Source organism: Brassica napus, chromosome A7 (assembly GCF_020379485.1).
Source record: "Brassica napus cultivar Da-Ae chromosome A7, Da-Ae, whole genome shotgun sequence".
NCBI classification, from domain to species: domain Eukaryota; kingdom Viridiplantae; phylum Streptophyta; class Magnoliopsida; order Brassicales; family Brassicaceae; genus Brassica; species Brassica napus.
Genome location: NC_063440.1, coordinates 13,648,439 through 13,667,811, shown reverse-complemented (window position 1 = coordinate 13,667,811; position 19,373 = coordinate 13,648,439). Strand labels below are relative to the sequence as shown.

Sequence of the window (19,373 nt, the reverse complement as noted above, 5' to 3'; positions counted from 1 at the left end):
ATTAATTAGTTAAATTTCCTTTTCTAATTTTAACAATTGCTTTTTAATCAGGATAAAATTTGTAGCTATAAATATACGTAATGCACATATGAGAGAGAACAAATCATACGACCTTTCAGAGTTTCTAAACTGAGTTAACGTTTCACAAAGTTTCGAGATTAGTGTCGTTGGCAATATAAACTGAGTTTCTGTCATTGTGTTTCTATCTGAGTAAAGACATTAAACTGAGTTTGATTGTGTGCAAAAGATGTCGGTCACAGCAGGAGTTAGAGATGTTGCACTAGCGACTAGGGCAAAACTACAAGGTGGGATTGGTCAGACTAGAGTGGGAAGATATTGGCCTGGAAAAGCTCCAGAGTGGGCCAAGGAAGATCATGATGATGATGATGATGATCATCATGTTGGGATGCACAAGAAGAAGAAGGTTGATGTTTTGGATGATGAGTTGGATCAGAGGGACAAGGATGATGATCCAAGGCTGCGCTGTTTAGGTCAAGTTAGAGCTGATCATCGGCGAGTTAGAGAGGCGGCTGAGGTTGTGTCTACAGAAGAAGAAGAGCCTATAGAGGAGGAGGAGGAAGCTGTAGAAGCCTTGGAAGAAAGAAGACGCAGAATTAGAGAAAAGAATCTTAAAAGAACTCGAGAGGAGGCTGATCTAATGCTTCCTCTGGAAGATGAAGATGAAGAAGAGGTACAAGAGGAGGAAGAGTCAGAGTACGAGACTGATTCAGAATACGAGATGTTCGGTTTCAAGATGATCAAGCCTGTCTTTGTACCGAAAGCTGAGAGGGATACAATAGAGGAACGTGAGAGGATGGAGGCTGAAGAAGAAGCTCTTGAGGAACTAGCAAAGAAGAAGCTTGAGATGAGGAAGATTGAGACCAAGGCAATAGTGGTTGAAGAAGTTAGAAAAGACGAAGAGAGACGCAAGAACGCGATACTGGAAGAAGATGCAAATCTTGGAGATGTTGAGACTGATGATGAGACCAATGAAGCTGAAGAGTACGAAGCTTGGAAGACAAGGGAGCTTGGTAAGATCAAGAGAGAGAAAGAAGCAAGGGGAGCTATATTGAGAGAGAAGGAAGAAGTAGACAAGTTGAGGAACATGACAGAAGAGGAGAGGAAAGAATGGGAGAGGGATAACAATCCCAAGCCATCTTCATCAGAGAAACCGAAAAAGAAGTGGAAGTTTATGCAAAGATACTACCACAAGGGTGCCTACTTCCAAGAGCAAGGATCTGATGAAACTGATGTTATATTTCAACGTGATTACTCTGCTCCAACAGGAGTAGATAAGCTGGACAAGTCGGTTCTGCGAGAAGTCATGCAGGTGAAGAAATTTGGTCGGAGTGGAGGAACTAAGTGGACTCACCTTGTTAAAGAGGATACAACATATGGTGGCAAAAACAAAAAAGATGAAACAAAGGATTGGAATGACCCTTGGGTCTCTAATGTTTTTCTACGACAAAAGTACAATAAGAGAATGGCGGCCATGGATGCTCCTATTGCAAGACCGAAGGGTAGCAAGAGGATGAAAGCTTGGTGAGACCTAAGTGGTATGTTGCAAGTAAAACAATACATCTTCCTTAGAATTTTACTTCTTGTTGCGTTTTGTAAACTACGAATGCTCTACAGTCTCTGCTATCAGTTTATAGTTTCATCCTAATACTTACTTTTTTTTTTGTTTCTTTAATTCAGATAACAAATTCAAAAGAGGGCAATACATGTCTTAAACCATCAAAAAGGTTTCAAGTTCTGAACTATCATTTGAAAAACTGTTCAAACTTGTACCAAAGATAAATCTGATGTTGTAGGATCTTCTTGAAAAACATCAAAGCGGTTCTCTCAAGAAAGAGAACAACAGCTTTGAATTGAGTGATTTAAGTAAGACAGGTAAATAACTGAGTTTAGCATTAGCATTAGAAACATGTAACTAGTTTTAAGGTTTGACATTTCTCCTAAGATATAACAAGTTAATCGATCTAACATCTATCTATCTTTCAGAGTATGGCAGATAGGGACCATTCGTTGTAGTAAAACAGAGATGGACACTGGCCTTGATTTTGGCCAACATGATCTTGAACCTATCAAACTCATTGAGGACAGCTCTTCTCTTCTGCACTATTAGCTCCCGACCCCATGAACTCTTCTCCCACCTGTTCTTCACATATGCAAAAGTTTCAACAGGTCAAGATGACACAATGTCAAGTCACCAGCTTTGTGCATAGCCTCAATGAGATTCTTCTTGATATCGATAAAGGATGAACACAAGTGAAAACAAACACGTAGATTCCTCAGACATATGGTGAATGGGTGCAACAAATTTGATTCAAATACACAGTTCATAGGTGGCAAGTGAAACTTAATAGTGATTAACTGTAACAAATTTGATTCAAATATACACGTGATATTACATTTAAAGCCATTCCAAAGAGGAAGAAGAAAATAAACAAAACAAAACAAAACAAACAAAAAATTGCAGAGATATAAAAGAATCATGGAAACTGCTCTAAGAGTACATTCATATATTCATTTAGAATTCAATGCAAAATTACATCAGCTGGAGGAAGTTGATGAAGAGAAGGCATGTGAAGTAACGTTTGATTGATCTAGGTGGTTTCTGTCGAGATCAAACAACGGCTTTAACCTTCTTTCAACCTCTCTGCATTGTAAATCGATCTCGTGTACAACCATGGAGCAAGCAGAGCTACAAGAGTCATCGTCTCTGAATGCTAATGTCCATCTCCCGTCTACTAGACCTTTTGACTTGAGCTTCTCATAGACTCCTCGCTTTGTTGGATCTAAGAAAGGTAACGTCGATGGTCGGATTCTCAAGTGTAGCCATTTTGGGTGCTTTTCATCTATTCGAGGCTGAAAAAAAAAAACAGAAGATAGCTCATTAATCCTCTCTATATGTCCTTGTGTGTGGATTTGTTATAAAGCAGTTCCGTTAAAGAGGAGAGTACGTACATTGCAGCCGGCTAAAGGTGCGGTAACACGAACGGTTCCATGATCTGGCTTCAAAAGTGATTCTTCAGCAAGGACAATCCACCCAGACACACCAGATGATGATGATAATGCTAGAAACGAGAAATTGCGCTCCTTGCCTCTTTCAAACGCAATCCTACAGGGTACAGCATCAACTGCACCGTAGATTTTTTCAAAGATTAGACTAATTATAGATATACAAATCAATCAAACTGAGACATGAGCAAGCATAAGAGCATCGAAGCAAGCATAAGAGCATCGCGTACTAACCTAGCTTCACTTCGGTGCCAGGTTTGGGGACCGTAAGGTCCAAACCAGCAGTTGTGGCACGAGACGTTTCAGATCTGTCGGCAGGAGGATGGATAGGAGGCTGCTCTGGCAAGGGCCTACCAAGCGAGAAGATCTTGAGTTGATGAAGAAGCACAAAAACCTTAAGGAGTAAAGGGCTCGATTATCAGATGTTTGTACCATATTCATTAAAGACAAGCGCTGATAAGAACTTTCCATATAAACATAAAGGGAACGCAATGGACGAACCTTTATCACCTCGCACAATTTTTCACCTGCTGTGAATGATGATTCGCTAACAGTGTTTTCTGTAGAAACAATCAGTTGTTACTGGTATGCAAACACATGATATCATTCAACATTTATTATCAGCTAGCCAGCAATATGTAAGACAAAGACTCTTACCATTACAAGCGGATCTATCCAGCTGGAGAATAACAGATTTAGGCTCTTTTTGAGGGGATGGAGCTTCGATCACTGTCGGACAGAAGATTACAAGGTATTGAATACACTCTTTACTATCAAAATCTAAACCTATACAATTATTTATTTGCCCAAAAAAAAAAAACATATACAATTATTTTTACTTGCCTTTTTTGCATTTTTTCCATTCATCAAGCAGTACCCTGATGAGTAGATCAGGCCATGTACCTTTGATCTCCTGGGTTAGTGCATTTTTGCATTTCTCATATGAATCCTGATGATATCAGCAGAGGAATTGGCAAGTAGTGAGGAGAGAGGGAGAAAGACAGAAACAGAATCAAACAGAATAAAGAAACATACATTCAGTATCTTGAGATGTTTACGATTAAATTCTGCCTCGCTATAAGGAAGCAATTGGCGTAAAAGCCATCCTCCATCCCATAATGTTTCTGCAGATATGTTTTCACGGCAGAGAAGACTCACCAATGCATCCACCACCTACACCACATTTTTTTTTCTTAATCATATTCAAGATAATAACTTTTGCACTGTGACGAAAAAGAAACCTAAGCTCTAGCAGATGAAATTTCAGAAACAACTACAAACAATTCATAATATTACCTGATGTCTATGTACACGGGGGCACATTGCAGCCCCATGCAATGAACAGCAAACTCCAAACTGCTCCTGTTAAAGTTACTTGAATAAGTCAATGACCGTATAACACAAGACCAAAGAGATGGAAGGGAAGAAATTTTAAGAGATGCAGAGACGTACCTCCAGCTTCCGTAGACACCAATCAAGTTCGCTACTTAAGCCATCTCTCATAGATCCATTTTGCGGTGAAAACAGTTGTTCTTCACCAGAGTCCTCCCCAACCAAAGATTGCTGTCAGAGGTAACACTACCAAATTAAGTTTTCCATAAGATAAAGATGGGCTACCCAATAAGTACAGGATTTTTTTTGATCCAAGCGAAAAAAAAAGTATTAGTAACAGGCTCCATGCAGATACAATTTGCCTTGACAGAAACTCACCAGTAGAAGTTTTTTGTGCTGCTTACGCTGAGGAAGAATGCCGAAAGCATCTAGCACTGACTCTTCAAGTTCTATCGAAAGAGAATGTAGTAACATCAAAACCAGAACAAGGCAAGACTGAAGAATCTGCACCAACAACACCACTGCAAATACCTTTTGTCTGCAACAAAGTGGCTAGCACAAACAAGGAACCCTGAGCTTGCACATCATCCCCCTCAGAAATATATTGAAGTAAAGTCTCCCTAGTAACAAAAAAGTACACCAGCTTAAGAGATAAAGAGAAAAATATTAAGACATCATCATACATACACAGCTTAAGGAATGTAAAAAAAGCAACTATAATTCATGCAGGTTTTATTAGCTACCTAAATGTAATATGCGAATTGTTGAAGGTACTTTTTGTAGTATTTTCATTGCAATCTCCATCCTCATTCAAGACTTCAGTGCTTGAACACTGTTGATCTGCTTCCTCAACAACACCATTGTCTGGATGCCCATTCCCAAATCTAGGGTGTTCAGGAGCCAGGCTACTATTAGGTTTTACTAGCGAACTTGAAATGAAAGCCTTAACAGGGCAGAAAAGACTAGCAGCGGTTATATTTGCCAAATCTTTTATTTTAACTATCCGAAGGATGCAGCAAAGCAAATAGAGAGAAGTGACAGGATCGACTGATATATCCTGAAATAACAACAACACCCAATATTTTACTGAAATAAGAAATGGTACTTTCGCAGATACTCAAAACTAACATAATCCGGATGAAAAGGTAATAGTTTGTACATTTACAGCCTCAGAGCATAGAGAGGGGAGAAGAAGTGGGAGAGTTAGATGCTGCAGAATGTGATCTGTTACAAGCCTCTCGATGTCAGGTATGCCAGCAGAGATAACATCACTAAAGTAGTACAAGGTGTCCTCAATCCCATCAACGGCAGAAAACAGTTTTCCACCCGATTCTGGGGATGGACTCCTTTACCAAAGATAAAACAGGGGTTGTAAGAAGAAATGATAAATTGTACAAGCTATTTAAAATGCACTGAACCTTACTTTAGCGTGTTCAACACCATTGCGCTTAGATCCATGCATTGCTTTTGAAAAAACGAAACTAATTTCGAAAAGTACTCGGTGTGTGGTTGACTAACTACATAATCATTCACAGATTCATCGCCAACTGCAAAAACAAACTAAAGGCATCAGAAAAAGATGCTAAAAACTCTCGGTATTTTTAACATACAAGTAACAAAAGAAGTATAATAAATGACATTTACCGTGATATACATTAAGAGTCAGGGCACGAACTGCAGTGCGTATCATGTTCTCTTCATGAAACGCAAATTGAATGCCTTGGACATAAAGGGGAAAAGAAACTACAACATCCTAGACGCAAAAACGCAGAATTAAAGAAAATACACATAAAGGACATACAACAAGAGTAAAAAAAAAAGAAGAAAAATGCAACTTAAAGAATACTCACGTTCTCAGTCTTGAGAAGCAACGATATTGTATGCCTGTTGAGTTTCCCACTAACAGCTCTACAATAAAGAAAGAGTTATCAGAAACAGGTCGAGATAACAATCATCAGAAGAATGTACCTTAGGAAGGAAATGTAGTAAGATAGAAGCTCTTCATGTTGGAAGTCAAATGTATACGTTATCAAATAGTTTACATATTCGTTACTGAACAAGTAGTCTGCAATGAGTTTCCAAAACAAAAAAAAAAAAGATCATAAATAGAGTATCTATATATATAGTCATGATGAGATAATGAACAAAGAGAAAATGATGGAGCTCACAGATGGCTTGGTCACTAGTGAGGTTTTGGATCATAATACTCATGGTTTGCAACAGCTGGACAGAAACTGCAACTGTTTTGCTAACCCTCAGTATACGTACAAACTCTCCCATGACTTGCTTCTCCATAAAAAATCTGCAACAAAAGGGCTATAATCTAATAAGCAATCTGCCAAAAGGAAATCAAGGGTGTTTTGTTAGACAAGACTGACTCAAAGAAAGAGGGGTCATGCTGATCGCCATAAGTTAATATCTCCGCGATTGATCTCAGTGCCTCCACAACCAAGTCCTTCCATAATGTAAACAAAAAAAAAGATTCAAAAAACTAAAGAAAAAGAAAATGAAAGAGCTTATTGCCACGCCACTGACCTTATTGGTCTCGTTCACTATCTGAATTTTCGTCAACTGCTCAGTCAGATGCCTACACAATAATGAAACACACTTATGCCCAAACAGAGATTCAAAACTAACTAAATACATGTTAACTGCCAATTCTACTCCCAGAGAGATTAGAAAGAAACAATTTTTAGACTCAATTGGAACTAAAGGAAAGAGAGGATGCATGGATCACCTGAGTTCGAGCAAGGAGAATCGATCTCTGGGTCTTAAGAAAGAGAACCACATGATTGTTCTATGGATCAATCCCCTCTTCTTCTTCTTTCTATGGATCAATCCTTCACTCCCGAAAAAAACCCTAATTTCATGATTGCTTCTCGATTAGAGTTTCTGATGATGATGATATCCGATTCCACTCCCCCGGGTCGGATCGTTTCACCGACTGCCAACGCATACAAAATGTTTAAAACTATTTCATGCGAATTTCACGAACGCTTTGAGATGTGCCGGTAAAATTGTTGACGGAGTTGCCGAATTGAAGCAAGCACCGAAGTTGGGTCAAATGCTGAAACTCGGATCCGGGTCGGGTTCAGTCTCGAATACAAAGAAAGAATCTTTTGTTGAAGATCCGGTTTTCGCATTTACTTCGGGGGAAATCATTTTTCCTTTTTGCGACAGATGGAAGTAGGCCTGGACATTTTAACCTGCACCCCGAAGATCCGAACCGGAACCGACCCAAAAATACCCGATCCAGACCCGAACCAAAAATTTACAAGTACCTCTTGGGTTTAAAATATTTTTACCCGAATGGACCCGGAACCGAAAGGAACTGACTCGGATAGACCCGGACCCAAAAAGAACCGATTTGTACCCGACTTAAAAACATATATATCTAAAACTATAATGTTTTTGTGTTCTATTTTGTATATATTATCTTATGATTTAGTTGAAATATCTTTTGTTAACAACATTTGTTATTATTTTGTAATATTGTTTAAGTAATATGAAGTTTTAAAATGTAAAATTTAGAGTTTAAAAATGTTTTATTTTAATTATTAATAGTTTCATTTAGGTTATTTTGTAAAATTTTAGATATATATGACAAATATCAACTAAATTTGATGGAATTGGGTATGTCATGTCTTTTTCAGATCCTAAATACCCGAACCCAACTCGGATCCGATATGGACCCGGAAAATTATGGGTATTTTAATTATAAACCCGAATCGACCCAGACCCGAGAAGAACCGATCCGAACAAAAATTTCTAAGTACCTATTGAGTTTAAATATTTAGGATCCGAAAGACCCGGATCCGAAAGGAACCGGTCCAAACCCGACCTGAAGATCCGAACGCCCATGCCTAGATGGAAGCAATGATAGAGCTTTAGACCGCCACGTCACACAGCTTCCTTCGTATTCAAAGATTGACTTTTTGTGCATTTTTTTTGGTGTGCACATATTCAAAGATGACTAGGTATGAAAATTATACAGAGAAATTCTCTCAAATAAACTTCTTAAATTTTTTGTCAAAAAAAATAGATCTCAAAAACTAAAATGACCAAAATAGTATTTTTTATTTTAAAATTTTAATTTTAATTTTATTTTTTAGAATTTGAAATCCTATCCCGAGAACCCACTCCTCAATTATAAACCCTAAACTTTAAACCCTAAACCTCACCCCTTAATTCTAAGCCCTAATTGTCTAGATTAATTAACTTTATGGGTATAAGTATATATTTACTTCTTTTGATAAAACATTTAAGTCTATTTTGGTCATTTTTATTTTTAAGGTCTATATTTGTAACAAAAACTTTTTAGATTGGAATTTCTCTTATAAAAATATCAAAAATTATAATATTATTATAAATATAAAATTTAGATTTAGAAAGCTATAGTTTTAAATTTTTAAAAATTATAGAAAATATTTTTAAAAAAAAAATTTATAATATCAATTAAAATATAATAGATATATTTTCGTATTTTTATAGTTCCAATTTAAAATTTTTATTGAATATTTTTATTTATTTATTTATATTATTTAAAAGAAAAAAGAAATAAAATTATCCTCTCGCAACCGCTAGCTGAAACCAGCTTTTGAATTTATTATGAGGTTTATAGCGGTTTGAAACAGTTTAGAGCGGTTTGAGTGATTTTTGCAAAACACTGACAACCGCAAAAGTTGTGTTTGCAGATGGTAACGGAAAAACCAATCATACTCTAAATCTTAAGTGTAGATTAGTTAACCTTAGAATATAAATGTATATTTACTATTTAATAAAAATTTTCCTTAAAAGTTATTTTTGTAAAATAAACTAAAAAGAGATGTTATCCTTGAGAATTTCTCTTTATTATTTAATTTATTAATACTTTCTTGTTTCTCTCCCAAAATCTATCAAACATTGCAGGTTTGACCAACTTTCACAAAACTCCCACAACACCCCAACCACAAATATAAAACATGTTTTTACATGCTTTACTTTCTATGGTTTTATCAGGTCTTTGGAAGAACTTAATGCAAACTTTAACAAACTCATCAGATTACCAGACTCAATTGGATTTGAACTCACCAATCTAACTAAGCTCGATATATCAACTCAAACAAGCTCACTGGCCTCCCAGTCTCCATTACTCACCGAGAAAAAGTCGTGGGGATTTGGTAAATTGGTGAAGTATGGGACGTTCAATGGCGGATCAAGAAGCTGGAATAGGGAGGAGAGAGAAGGATTCATCATGCCTGAGTACCGCTCCATCCACAGTCTTGCTTCACCAAGGGTATTCAGGGATGTTCACCCCTCGCCGTCTCTTTTCTCCAAGGATCTATTTTAGCAGATAAAACTCACAACAACGCACATGTTCCAAACTGCTAAAAGCTATGCAACCTAATTTTGTCTATATCATTCTAATCATAGTATCATCAAATGTATAAAGAGTATCTCAATATGTTTCTTGTTTTTCATTACATACGCTTGCGGCTTGCACCTGGTCCTTGTTTCTGTGCACACCAAATTTTGTTCATGAATAAATGTGGTCAAAACTGTATTTATTCATTTTTTAGAATTTTTAAATAATATCCAGATGTGATGGCAATGGATTCAGAGCTGTCAAGAAAAGTTATGGGTTTTATAAAGTGATGTAAATTAGAATAGTTTTATATATAAAAAATGATAGTGATGCGTAACTTTGCATTAGAAGATCGATTACATATGAAAATATAACGGACTACTAATCTATTAGCGAGTAAAGGTTTTAGAAAAACCATCGTCAACTTAACTTTTTAGCTAGTTTTTAGTATATGGCACAAATTTGTTTTTGTAATAATTAGTTTTAGTAGTGACTTTATACATTTGTTTCGACATCAAATGAAATTATTTCCTTGTCGAAAACTATATAATAATATACACATATCATCAGTTTCATTGATCCTCTCCGCTTATGTCATAGTCAACAGTCTCAATCTCATTATGTTGGTTATCTTGAATTCTTCTATGCTGTTGATTTTTCTGCAAATGTAGAGAGTCTACTCATAGACGAACTCTGATGTTAAACGAGACCGCACCAGATCCCGACAACCGGAAAGATAGATTTTTATTGGCTTATTGGATGGATTCATAGGAAGCCAAGAAACTTAGATCATGCTCTTCACAAAAGGCCAAAGACATCACGTGTCTGTCTCTATCACATCCGCGTCAAGACTGCCACTAGCATGTTTGTGACTCCATTTGCCGTATCCAATTTTAATTAAACATCCTTTTGTAAGTGAGTTTACCAAAAAGCACAAGGATGATGTTTTTTCTTATACAGAATATTCGTTTTATATTACCTCAATTTGGTTTCATCCACTCTCAACTAGCTTAACGTTGTCATTAGCTATAGATGAAACTAATCTGCCCCCTTAATATATAATGCCGAAAAAGACATTAAAAACAGAGCTTTCATCTCTTTGGTAATAAACCCCCACAAAGCTTTCTTGCCTAAAACGTCACTATCAACTATAAAAAAAATTACCACCTTCATTATTCTCGTCCTCTGCTTTTCCAGTTTGCTTCTTTGTACATTTCTTCTGCCTTCTTACTCAACTCTTGCTTCAAGGTTCGTCTCTTTTCAGTTTTGAGGTAAGTTGTGGAGACGAAAGAGCCCAGAAGGAAGACATATATATATAATCATGAAGATGTCAAACGCAAGTGATGGCAACAGAGAAGTCAGGGAACCATTGGTGGACAAAGATATGGCTGAATCAAAACCGGAGCAGCCGTGGATGGTTTATCTTAGTACGTTCGTTGCAGTTTGTGGTTCTTTTGCTTTTGGTTCTTGTGTAAGTGAATTTACATATCCATGGAAAGTCATCACCTGCTTTGTTAGGCCATTGATTTTTTTTTTTATTAAATTGAAAATTAGGCAATTGATTTTGTTTCTAACAAAGAGTAACTCTGTGATATTGAAAATGGGTTTTGATGCAGGCTGGATACTCCTCACCTGCTCAGGCTGCAATTAGGAATGATCTTTCTCTGACTATAGCTGAGGTTATACATAAATCTTTTTTAAATGAATCATCCATTGACATTGAAGTTTTTCCTTAACCACTACCTCGGGTTCTGCAGTTTTCACTCTTTGGTTCTTTACTGACTTTTGGTGCAATGATTGGTGCTATCACAAGTGGGCCTATAGCTGATTTAATTGGAAGAAAAGGGGTCAGGCAAATTTTTTATTTTTTTTTAAGTTTCCATCTGAGATGGGCTTAGTGAGACTACTACTTACTACTTGTGGATTTTTTTTTTGTATTCAGGCGATGAGAGTTTCTTCTGCATTCTGTGTCGTCGGTTGGCTAGCAATCTTCTTTGCCAAGGTTCTAACTCAAGATCCTAAACCAAAATGAATACGCTGGTATTAAATAAATCTTTGCATAATGTATCTCTCTCTCTCTTTGTCCTAATCAAAGGGAGTAGTGGCTCTGGATCTTGGAAGACTGGCAACGGGTTATGGAATGGGAGCATTCTCCTATGTGGTGAGCTCATTGATTTAATTCAATATCTCATAATCTAACGTATACAAAGTAACACTCTATATATGAATGATTTATGTTGAATGGTAGGTACCAATCTTTATAGCAGAAATTGCACCTAAAACATTCCGAGGAGCTCTAACCACACTAAATCAGGTAAGTATCTCATTGTCTCCCTAATTTTGTGTTGGAGTATTCTGAAATGGATGCTTCCCTCGTGCCACAGATCCTGATCTGCACTGGAGTGTCAGTTTCCTTCATTATAGGCACAATGGTTACATGGAGAGTCTTAGCACTAATAGGTTAGGAATCTATGTACACTCTAAAGAGTAGTCCATTTTAAGTCGAAATAATTTATTTATCTGAAAATTATACCTTGGTTTCAGGACTCATCCCATGTGCTGTCTCCATTCTTGGCCTCTTCTGTATCCCTGAGTCTCCAAGATGGCTGGTAAGATCAGAATAAGCACCACCATGGAACCTCAAGTATCCTTTCTTGGTAATTTAATGGATGCTACATGTGCTTGTAGGCAAAGATGGGGCGTGATACAGAGTTTGAAGCTGCACTGAGGAAGCTCCGTGGGAAGAAAGCTAACATATCGGAAGAGGCAGCTGAGATTCAGGTTTTTTGAAACTTGCATTTGTTTTCTTGTGAATCAAGAAAACTTATCTCTCTTACCATTCCTTGACAGGATTATATCGAAACTCTGGAGAGGCTTCCGAAAGCCAAGGCGCTGGATTTGTTTCAGAGGAGATACATACGCTCTGTTTTTGTAACACCATAACCAACCCAAATCAATTTTTCATTTTTTTTTCTGTCACGTTGCATATGTGACCCAGTTTGCATGCTTTGTTGGAGCAGATAGCATTCGGGTTGATGGTGTTTCAGCAGTTTGGAGGAATCAACGGGATATGTTTCTACACAAGCTCTATATTTGAGCAAGCAGGTTCTTTAACATAGTCATAAATTAGAAACTATACCCCTTCACTTTTCTAATCTGCAGCTATCTTTGTGTGTCAGGTTTCCCCCCAAGACTTGGGATGATAATATATGCTGTTCTTCAGGTTCCACCTTATTTATGTAACGAGAACAAATCAATGTTATAGAATGATTATGGTCTTAGTTTCTCTATTGGTTTGTTCACAACCAGGTTGTGATCACTGCGCTTAATGCACCAATAGTTGACAAAGCTGGAAGAAAGCCATTGCTACTGGTAAAAAAAAAAAGAGTTAGGCAGGACTAGGATTGTAACTAACTCGAAGGTGTTGTGGTGGTAGGTTTCTGCAACAGGGTTAGTGATAGGCTGTTTGATCACAGCGGTCTCATTCTATCTCAAGGCTCATGACATGGCACACAAAGCAGTCCCTGTCCTAGCTGTTGTTGGTATAATGGTAAGTAATTTTACTTTCAAGTGATTTCACCAACCCAAAATAGATTGTGAATATCAATATATTGGTGAGAGCAGGTGTACATAGCATCGTTTTCAGCTGGAATGGGAGCAATGCCGTGGGTTGTCATGTCTGAGGTAAATACAAATCACATTCGTAGCAAGAAAACTACTTGAGAAGGATCTTATCTTCCTACTTACCAAACAAGAACTTGCAGATATTTCCAATAAATATAAAAGGAGTAGCGGGAGGCATGGCTACGCTGGTGAACTGGTTTGGAGCATGGGCTGTGTCTTACACTTTTAACTTCCTCATGTCATGGAGCTCTTATGGTAAACTATATTATATCATTCACTTTTTGCCTGAAATTTCCCTCAGGTAATCCTTGAACAATGAAAAAACAAATGGTGCAGGAACTTTCATCATTTATGCGGTGATCAACGCCCTAGCCATTTTCTTTGTCATCGCCGTGGTGCCTGAAACCAAAGGGAAGACATTGGAGCAGATACAAGCTGTGGTCAATCCATAGTTCAACTCCTTGATATTAAATTCATATGGCACATTAAGTATCAATTTTGAATGCTTTTAAGACTCTTTTCTAAACTATGTCAATCATTAATTTCGTCTTAATGAACACTTCGGACTTCAAACGGATGCTCAAGTTTCACCAGCAAACTTAGACATGGACGTTCAGGTTGTTTGTGTGTTCAATCGAGTTCAATTCGGGTTCAATAGGGTTTTGATTCTTTCGGAGCATAAAATTTAGCCCTATAATTTGGTAGCATAATTAACAAAAATTGCAGTAACAAAAATTGCAATAACATAATTAAGAAATTGTTAAGAGAAGAGAAACATATTTGTTTTTCTTGGGGGTCAGACCATGTGACGTGCAAACCAACATATAAAAGAATCTTGAAAGAAAAAAAAGACTCTTGCACCTTGGATAGTGGATACATTCCAAGGGCCGGCACTGTTGCTATTCTACAGCTTTGGTAGGATACCATTTATAGAGTAGAAAAAACGGAATAATTGCTTCCGTTTTGAGGTTATTCACTCAACATGACACCATTATCAGAATTCAGAAAGGTGCTCAAAATGGTTAAAAACAAAACTATTGCGTTAAAAACATGTGGTAAAAAATGGGTAACTTCTTTTGTTCTGGTCCTTAGTATCTATGGTATGTTTCTTTTCAATATCTGTCCCCCTCCCTTTTTCATTCCTTTTTTTTTTTTTTGTAACACTCTTGTATCATTCCTTCTATTTATTTATTTTTGTCGGCCGTCACTCCTATTGTATTTTGTTTTCTTAGTTTTTCCTGTAACTTATTTTCTTTCATGTATTTGTATTTCTTCTTTATTTTAACTAGGTAAGGAACCCGTGCGATATCGCACGGAAACTCTTTTTATAAAAATAAAATATTATATTTTATAAAATATTTTTTTTATAAAAAATGTTTTTTTTTGTCAACCATAAAAAATGTTTACAATTGAGTTTTAGAAAATACATATGTTACAAAATTATTTTACATACAATTATTTAAACAATTATTAGTTCAGTCGATAACAAAACTTTTACTATTTTATATATTTATTTACTTGTTTTTAGAAAGAATATCAAGAAAAATGGATATCTTAATAAATATACGTTGACTTATATTGATATGAGTCTTCTCGTTTATAATATTGTCTTAAATGTTTGGGAGAGTTTTTATAAAACACCAACACTTATTAATTATTATATTAAACTAATGCAAATAAAAGTAACTAAGTTGACAAATTATGGGTTTACCTTTTTAATCACTAATGGTTTTTATTAGATTTTTAAATAACAATTTTAAAGTCAAGGTGGTACTAAGATAAAAAAAATATTCCCGAATGTTATCGGTTTCTGAACAATTTTCCAAGTTTAGTCTAAGATACAAGAATAACAAAAAGAATCCATGATTATATGTGTTTACTCAAAGATCATTTGATTAAAAAAAAAATCAAAGATCCTTGATGATCTTTTAACAATGATTATCTCACTTTTATAGTCTATTTGTGATTGTTGTGATTTGTCTATGCTGATAACTCTTTAAATAGAGGACTAATGGTTGTAATAGTTGGTTAACACCAAAAGTTGTAATGATTTATCATCAAAGACTATAATCACCAACAATTACAATGATTCTACAAAATATTGTTATCGTTCATATTATTAATTTATTTTTTATAATGAAAACACACACTCTTAAAACAATACATTTTAGAATATGAAACACACTTTCCTTAGATGTAAAAATATATTCTTATGACGAAAATCTAGCTTTTTTGAACAATGAATGAAAATATAGCCAAAAAACATGTTTTAGAATAAAACAAAAAATAATTTAAATTAGAAATATTATTCACCTTGTTCATTATAAAAATTTGAAAACATTATTTTCTCATGTTCACTATCACCATAACGTGCTTTGGCATATTATTAAATCGACCCACTCCATTGTATGTGACAAAACTGTTGGATTTAGTATTTTGAAGACCCGACATTTTCTGTAATCTAAGTGTTTCAAAACATTAAGATTACAAAGAAAGAAACCCAGTCTCTCACACATCACTCTCTTAAACTCTATTTGTTTGTTTTAATTTTGTTGTATTATTGAATATGCATATAATCTTATATTGATATTACATGTGTGATGAGAACTCCTCACATCATCACTTTACTTGGTCTTTTCTTCTTCCTTTCTCTAATACTCCAAAGCCATCAACAAACTATTGATGAAACTCACCATATTGGTAACAATGATCAACAAGCCAATAATGTGGCGGTGACTTCACCCGAAGGCGGAGGAAGAGAGGTGTGGTAACATGATCGACAAGCCAATAATGTGGCGGTGACTTTGCCGGAAAGGAGAAGAAAATAGATATTTAACGTATGGTGGCCAATAACCACATGGAGGAAGGAGAAGATATATAGGTTCAATAATTAAGTTTCTAAGAAGTACCTGAAACATACGTTAACAATTTATGATAAAGAGATGAATGGTGAATATAAATGCAAATAAACGAAGAGATTGAACGTATAGCAGAAATCAGGAATCAGAAAAAAAAAATTGAGAAAAGAGAAACTGTAATCTGGTTACCAAATATATATAAACATAGGAAAAGATGCAAACCAGGAGTCACAAATCCATTAATTGACACAATGCTTCAGTAGCGTCTTGTTTTGTTTTTGTCAAAACAAAAGGTATGTTTAAACTCAACAATTAAATTAAAAGGTGTGTTAATCTCAACCATTCCCTGTTTTAAAAAGAATACTAGATTCTGACCCGCCCTTCGAAGGGCGGGTATATTTTTTTGTTATATATATATATATATATATATATATATATATATATTTCTTTTTTTAAATAATTTTCATATTTGTCTTTTTCTTTGTAATCATATTTATGTATTTATTTGTAATCATATTTGTGTTTCCTTTGTAATCATATTCATCAAAATAAAATGTATTTTGTAAATTTTGACCCAATATAAATAAAATCCATGTTACCTTTGAAAGCGCGGGATTAACGTTTTGACAATAACCTTTTTATTTATCTAAATTTTTAATTATATATATAATTAATGGTTACATGAACTATTTTAGTCGGTATATTATATGGATTAAGATTTTAGGCGAGAGTTTTGACCCGCAGAAAACAAAATATTATTTTGATTTAAATATTTACAGAATTGTCATTTTCAGTTTTATTTCTCATTTTAACGTTTAGTTTTTATTTTATATCTATAAATAGAAGGGGATAATATATTTTATGTCATCAAATATAATCAAAGTTTAATCCTATTAAATATAATTTTCAATATTCATAACGTTTAGTTATTATCTATTAATTTTCACCTATATTGTTATTGTAAATTTAATTTGATATATTGTTTTACTAAATAACCTATGTTATTTTAAATAAATCTGAAATCTGTAAGAAGGATCAAACAATTTGTATTACTATATTTGTATCAAAGTAGGATAATATATTTATTTAAGTCATCTCACTTAAATTTAGTTTATGAAAGAAGTACATTTATACAATTTATGAAAAGGTACTTCACTGCTGACATAACGCTACGGTAGCGTCGTCTTTTGTTTTGTCAAAACAAATGGCCAACTTCTACTCTATTAAAATAGAGTCTTATTTTTTATCTACCATACACAAGTGTATGTTAGACCATTCATTATAAATTTAACTAAACATCCTAAAATTACTCATATGTAATATTCTTCTAACAAATAAATATACATCTAAACAATAACATTTCTAAGAAAATATAAAAATATTGTCATTAGGTAATTATCATTTGATTGTTTATTATATTTAATATAGATCATATTTTATATATTTCAGTGACTAATTTTGAAATTAAATAGTATAGCCTAATTCATTTTAAATTATCAAATTAAATTTTTATATAAAACAACATAAATAATATTTTATTGTTTGTAACATTTTATGTTTGATATTTTAGTAAAAATAAAAACATTAAACTGAAATATAATAAATTAAATAAAATAATATTAAAAAAAAATAATTTATTCGCATAAAAACATTTCGAGAATAAAAATGTCTAAACAAAGAAGCTAATAATTTATTTTATTAATTCATATAAAACTAATGTTTAAAATTAAACTATTAATATTGATGTTGTATTTTAAATAAATAAACAAAAACACTTCATTAATATATGATTTGTACAATATCATCAAATAAATTTCAACAAATAAAAAATTTTAAAATAAAAATTATATACATAAAATTAATATTAAATATATTTCTTTATAACATATTTTATATTTTAAAAATTAATTTAAATATATAAATATATCCGCACAGATGTGCGGGTTAATATCTAGTTTGGATTAAAAGGTGTGCTCATCTTAACCATGCTATCTAAAATGAAAACATACATTCTTTAGATGTTAAAGTACATTCTTATAATGAAAAAGACATATGTAAACATTTTTACATAACATTTTCTAATAGTTGCATGTTGAAAAAATAATATCAATATCAGTTTTTTTTTGTAAAAAGACACAACTTTTCAACATTAAATGAGACATAATTCTTAAAACTAATCTATATATAATAGCATGATGTTAGGAGTTTTCTCTTAAGACAAATGTTGTAGTATAAAAGATTGTCGAACCAGTTCTGAGGGATATCAAAGCACTGAGAATGCAAGTACTCACTTAATCTAAATGCAACCAATGATTTAGATGGGTTCTAAATTACTACTTATACTAGAAAGCAATAACAGAATGATACTTTCTTGACTAAGGGAAAAGAGAACTCATGGGCATAAGGATTAGACCTTGGGTGATCAAGTATCAAACTAAGGATGGCAAATGATCAATCAAACTATCAACCTTAAGCCTAGTCACAATTTTAAGCAAGCTCTATGTCTAGATGAATGCTCATTTGCTAACATATCTCAAACATCAAATGTCTTTGGTTGAATAATATGAAATCAATCATTACTAACAAGTCTATTAGCTATCTTAGCATCTTTAACAACAAATATCTTTGGCAAAGTATACTAAAAGCCTAGGAGAGTTGTCTCAGGCATTTCATCAAACACCTTTTGGGTGGAAAATGTCTATTGATCAACTTTTGAGTGGCCAACTCAGAAGATGCATTATGAATACTCTACTAGCAAGGAACAAGAATGATCTACACTAAAACATCCTAGAACTAACCTAATCACTCTTAATCTCCCTAACCCATGAATTCAAAAGGTGATTACTCACTAATCTTCATGATTCCTCTTAAATCCATATTGGATTTCAGATTAATCATGTAGAGAAATAGATAAGAAATCAACAATAACACAAGAACATAACAATCGAAATCCAAGAGATGAACTTTTCAAGAGAGTTTTTGTGTATTTCTCAATAGATCAAAAGATAATCTGCCCTGGTGGCTACAAAAGATGTTTAAAACATAGGTTTTAGAAATGTAAAACGTGCATAATGAAATGAACAAAAGGCCCTTAAGTAAAATAGAAATCGAGCAGATAATAGACGCGGAGCGACCTCGGCATGTCGCTCCGGCCTTCGGGAGCGACCTCAGTGGGTCACTCTGAGAGATCG

General features: G+C 34.3%; 3 protein-coding genes across 4 annotated transcripts; 2 read left to right on the top strand and 1 right to left on the bottom strand.

Moving 5' to 3' along the window:
* Window positions 1–123: 123 nt before the first annotated feature.
* On the top strand, window positions 124–2,446 carry LOC106356471 (microfibrillar-associated protein 1A-like). Its single transcript, XM_013796225.3, has one exon. It carries the CDS (start codon window positions 248–250, stop codon window positions 1,544–1,546), a length of 1,299 nt encoding a protein of 432 aa, XP_013651679.1. The 5' UTR covers window positions 124–247; the 3' UTR covers window positions 1,547–2,446.
* Window positions 2,373–7,522, bottom strand: LOC106355267 (protein TRANSPARENT TESTA 9). Of its 2 annotated transcripts, XM_048736809.1 has the most exons (21): window positions 7,094–7,522; window positions 6,892–6,943; window positions 6,735–6,811; window positions 6,525–6,658; window positions 6,325–6,421; window positions 6,207–6,264; window positions 6,001–6,109; window positions 5,780–5,903; window positions 5,516–5,702; window positions 5,100–5,413; window positions 4,888–4,976; window positions 4,735–4,805; window positions 4,477–4,587; window positions 4,321–4,386; window positions 4,060–4,197; window positions 3,868–3,973; window positions 3,682–3,753; window positions 3,526–3,584; window positions 3,259–3,418; window positions 2,971–3,143; window positions 2,373–2,871 (listed from the first exon to the last, which is right to left on the bottom strand). In XM_048736809.1, exons 1-21 carry the CDS (start codon window positions 7,144–7,146, stop codon window positions 2,557–2,559), a joined length of 2,565 nt encoding a protein of 854 aa, XP_048592766.1. In that variant the 5' UTR covers window positions 7,147–7,522; the 3' UTR covers window positions 2,373–2,556. The 2 variants fall into 2 exon arrangements, with proteins under 2 accessions (XP_048592766.1, XP_048592767.1); XM_048736810.1 differs by lacking the exons at window positions 6,735–6,811; window positions 7,094–7,522 and having other exon boundaries at window positions 6,892–6,910.
* A 3,275-nt stretch (window positions 7,523–10,797) lies between these two features.
* LOC106358288 (sugar transporter ERD6-like 7) lies at window positions 10,798–13,901 on the top strand. Its single transcript, XM_048736808.1, has 17 exons — window positions 10,798–11,171; window positions 11,317–11,379; window positions 11,458–11,547; window positions 11,643–11,702; window positions 11,796–11,861; window positions 11,949–12,014; window positions 12,085–12,160; window positions 12,245–12,309; window positions 12,389–12,481; window positions 12,551–12,631; window positions 12,721–12,805; window positions 12,880–12,923; window positions 13,010–13,072; window positions 13,137–13,250; window positions 13,325–13,384; window positions 13,465–13,579; window positions 13,661–13,901. The coding sequence occupies exons 1-17, from the start codon at window positions 11,022–11,024 to the stop codon at window positions 13,774–13,776; spliced, it is 1,407 nt and encodes a 468-aa protein (XP_048592765.1). The 5' UTR covers window positions 10,798–11,021; the 3' UTR covers window positions 13,777–13,901.
* The last annotated feature ends 5,472 nt before the right edge of the window (window positions 13,902–19,373 follow it).

Bases quoted from the DNA above. Each gene is read 5' to 3' on its own strand.
- LOC106356471 (XM_013796225.3), top strand. From the start codon at position 248: ATGTCGGTCACAGCAGGAGTTAGAGATGTTGCACTAGCGACTAGGGCA.
- LOC106355267 (XM_048736809.1), bottom strand. From the start codon at position 7,146: ATGTGGTTCTCTTTCTTAAGACCCAGAGATCGATTCTCCTTGCTCGAA. The intron at 3,974-4,059 runs GTATGTTTCTTT...TGATATCATCAG, and splicing joins AACATCTCAAGATACTGAAT to GATTCATATGAGAAATGCAA. The intron at 3,754-3,867 runs GCAAGTAAAAAT...TCTGTCCGACAG, and splicing joins ATGGAAAAAATGCAAAAAAG to TGATCGAAGCTCCATCCCCT.
- LOC106358288 (XM_048736808.1), top strand. From the start codon at position 11,022: ATGAAGATGTCAAACGCAAGTGATGGCAACAGAGAAGTCAGGGAACCA. The intron at 11,862-11,948 runs GTGAGCTCATTG...GTTGAATGGTAG, and splicing joins TGGGAGCATTCTCCTATGTG to GTACCAATCTTTATAGCAGA. The intron at 12,924-13,009 runs GTTCCACCTTAT...GTTCACAACCAG, and splicing joins TAATATATGCTGTTCTTCAG to GTTGTGATCACTGCGCTTAA.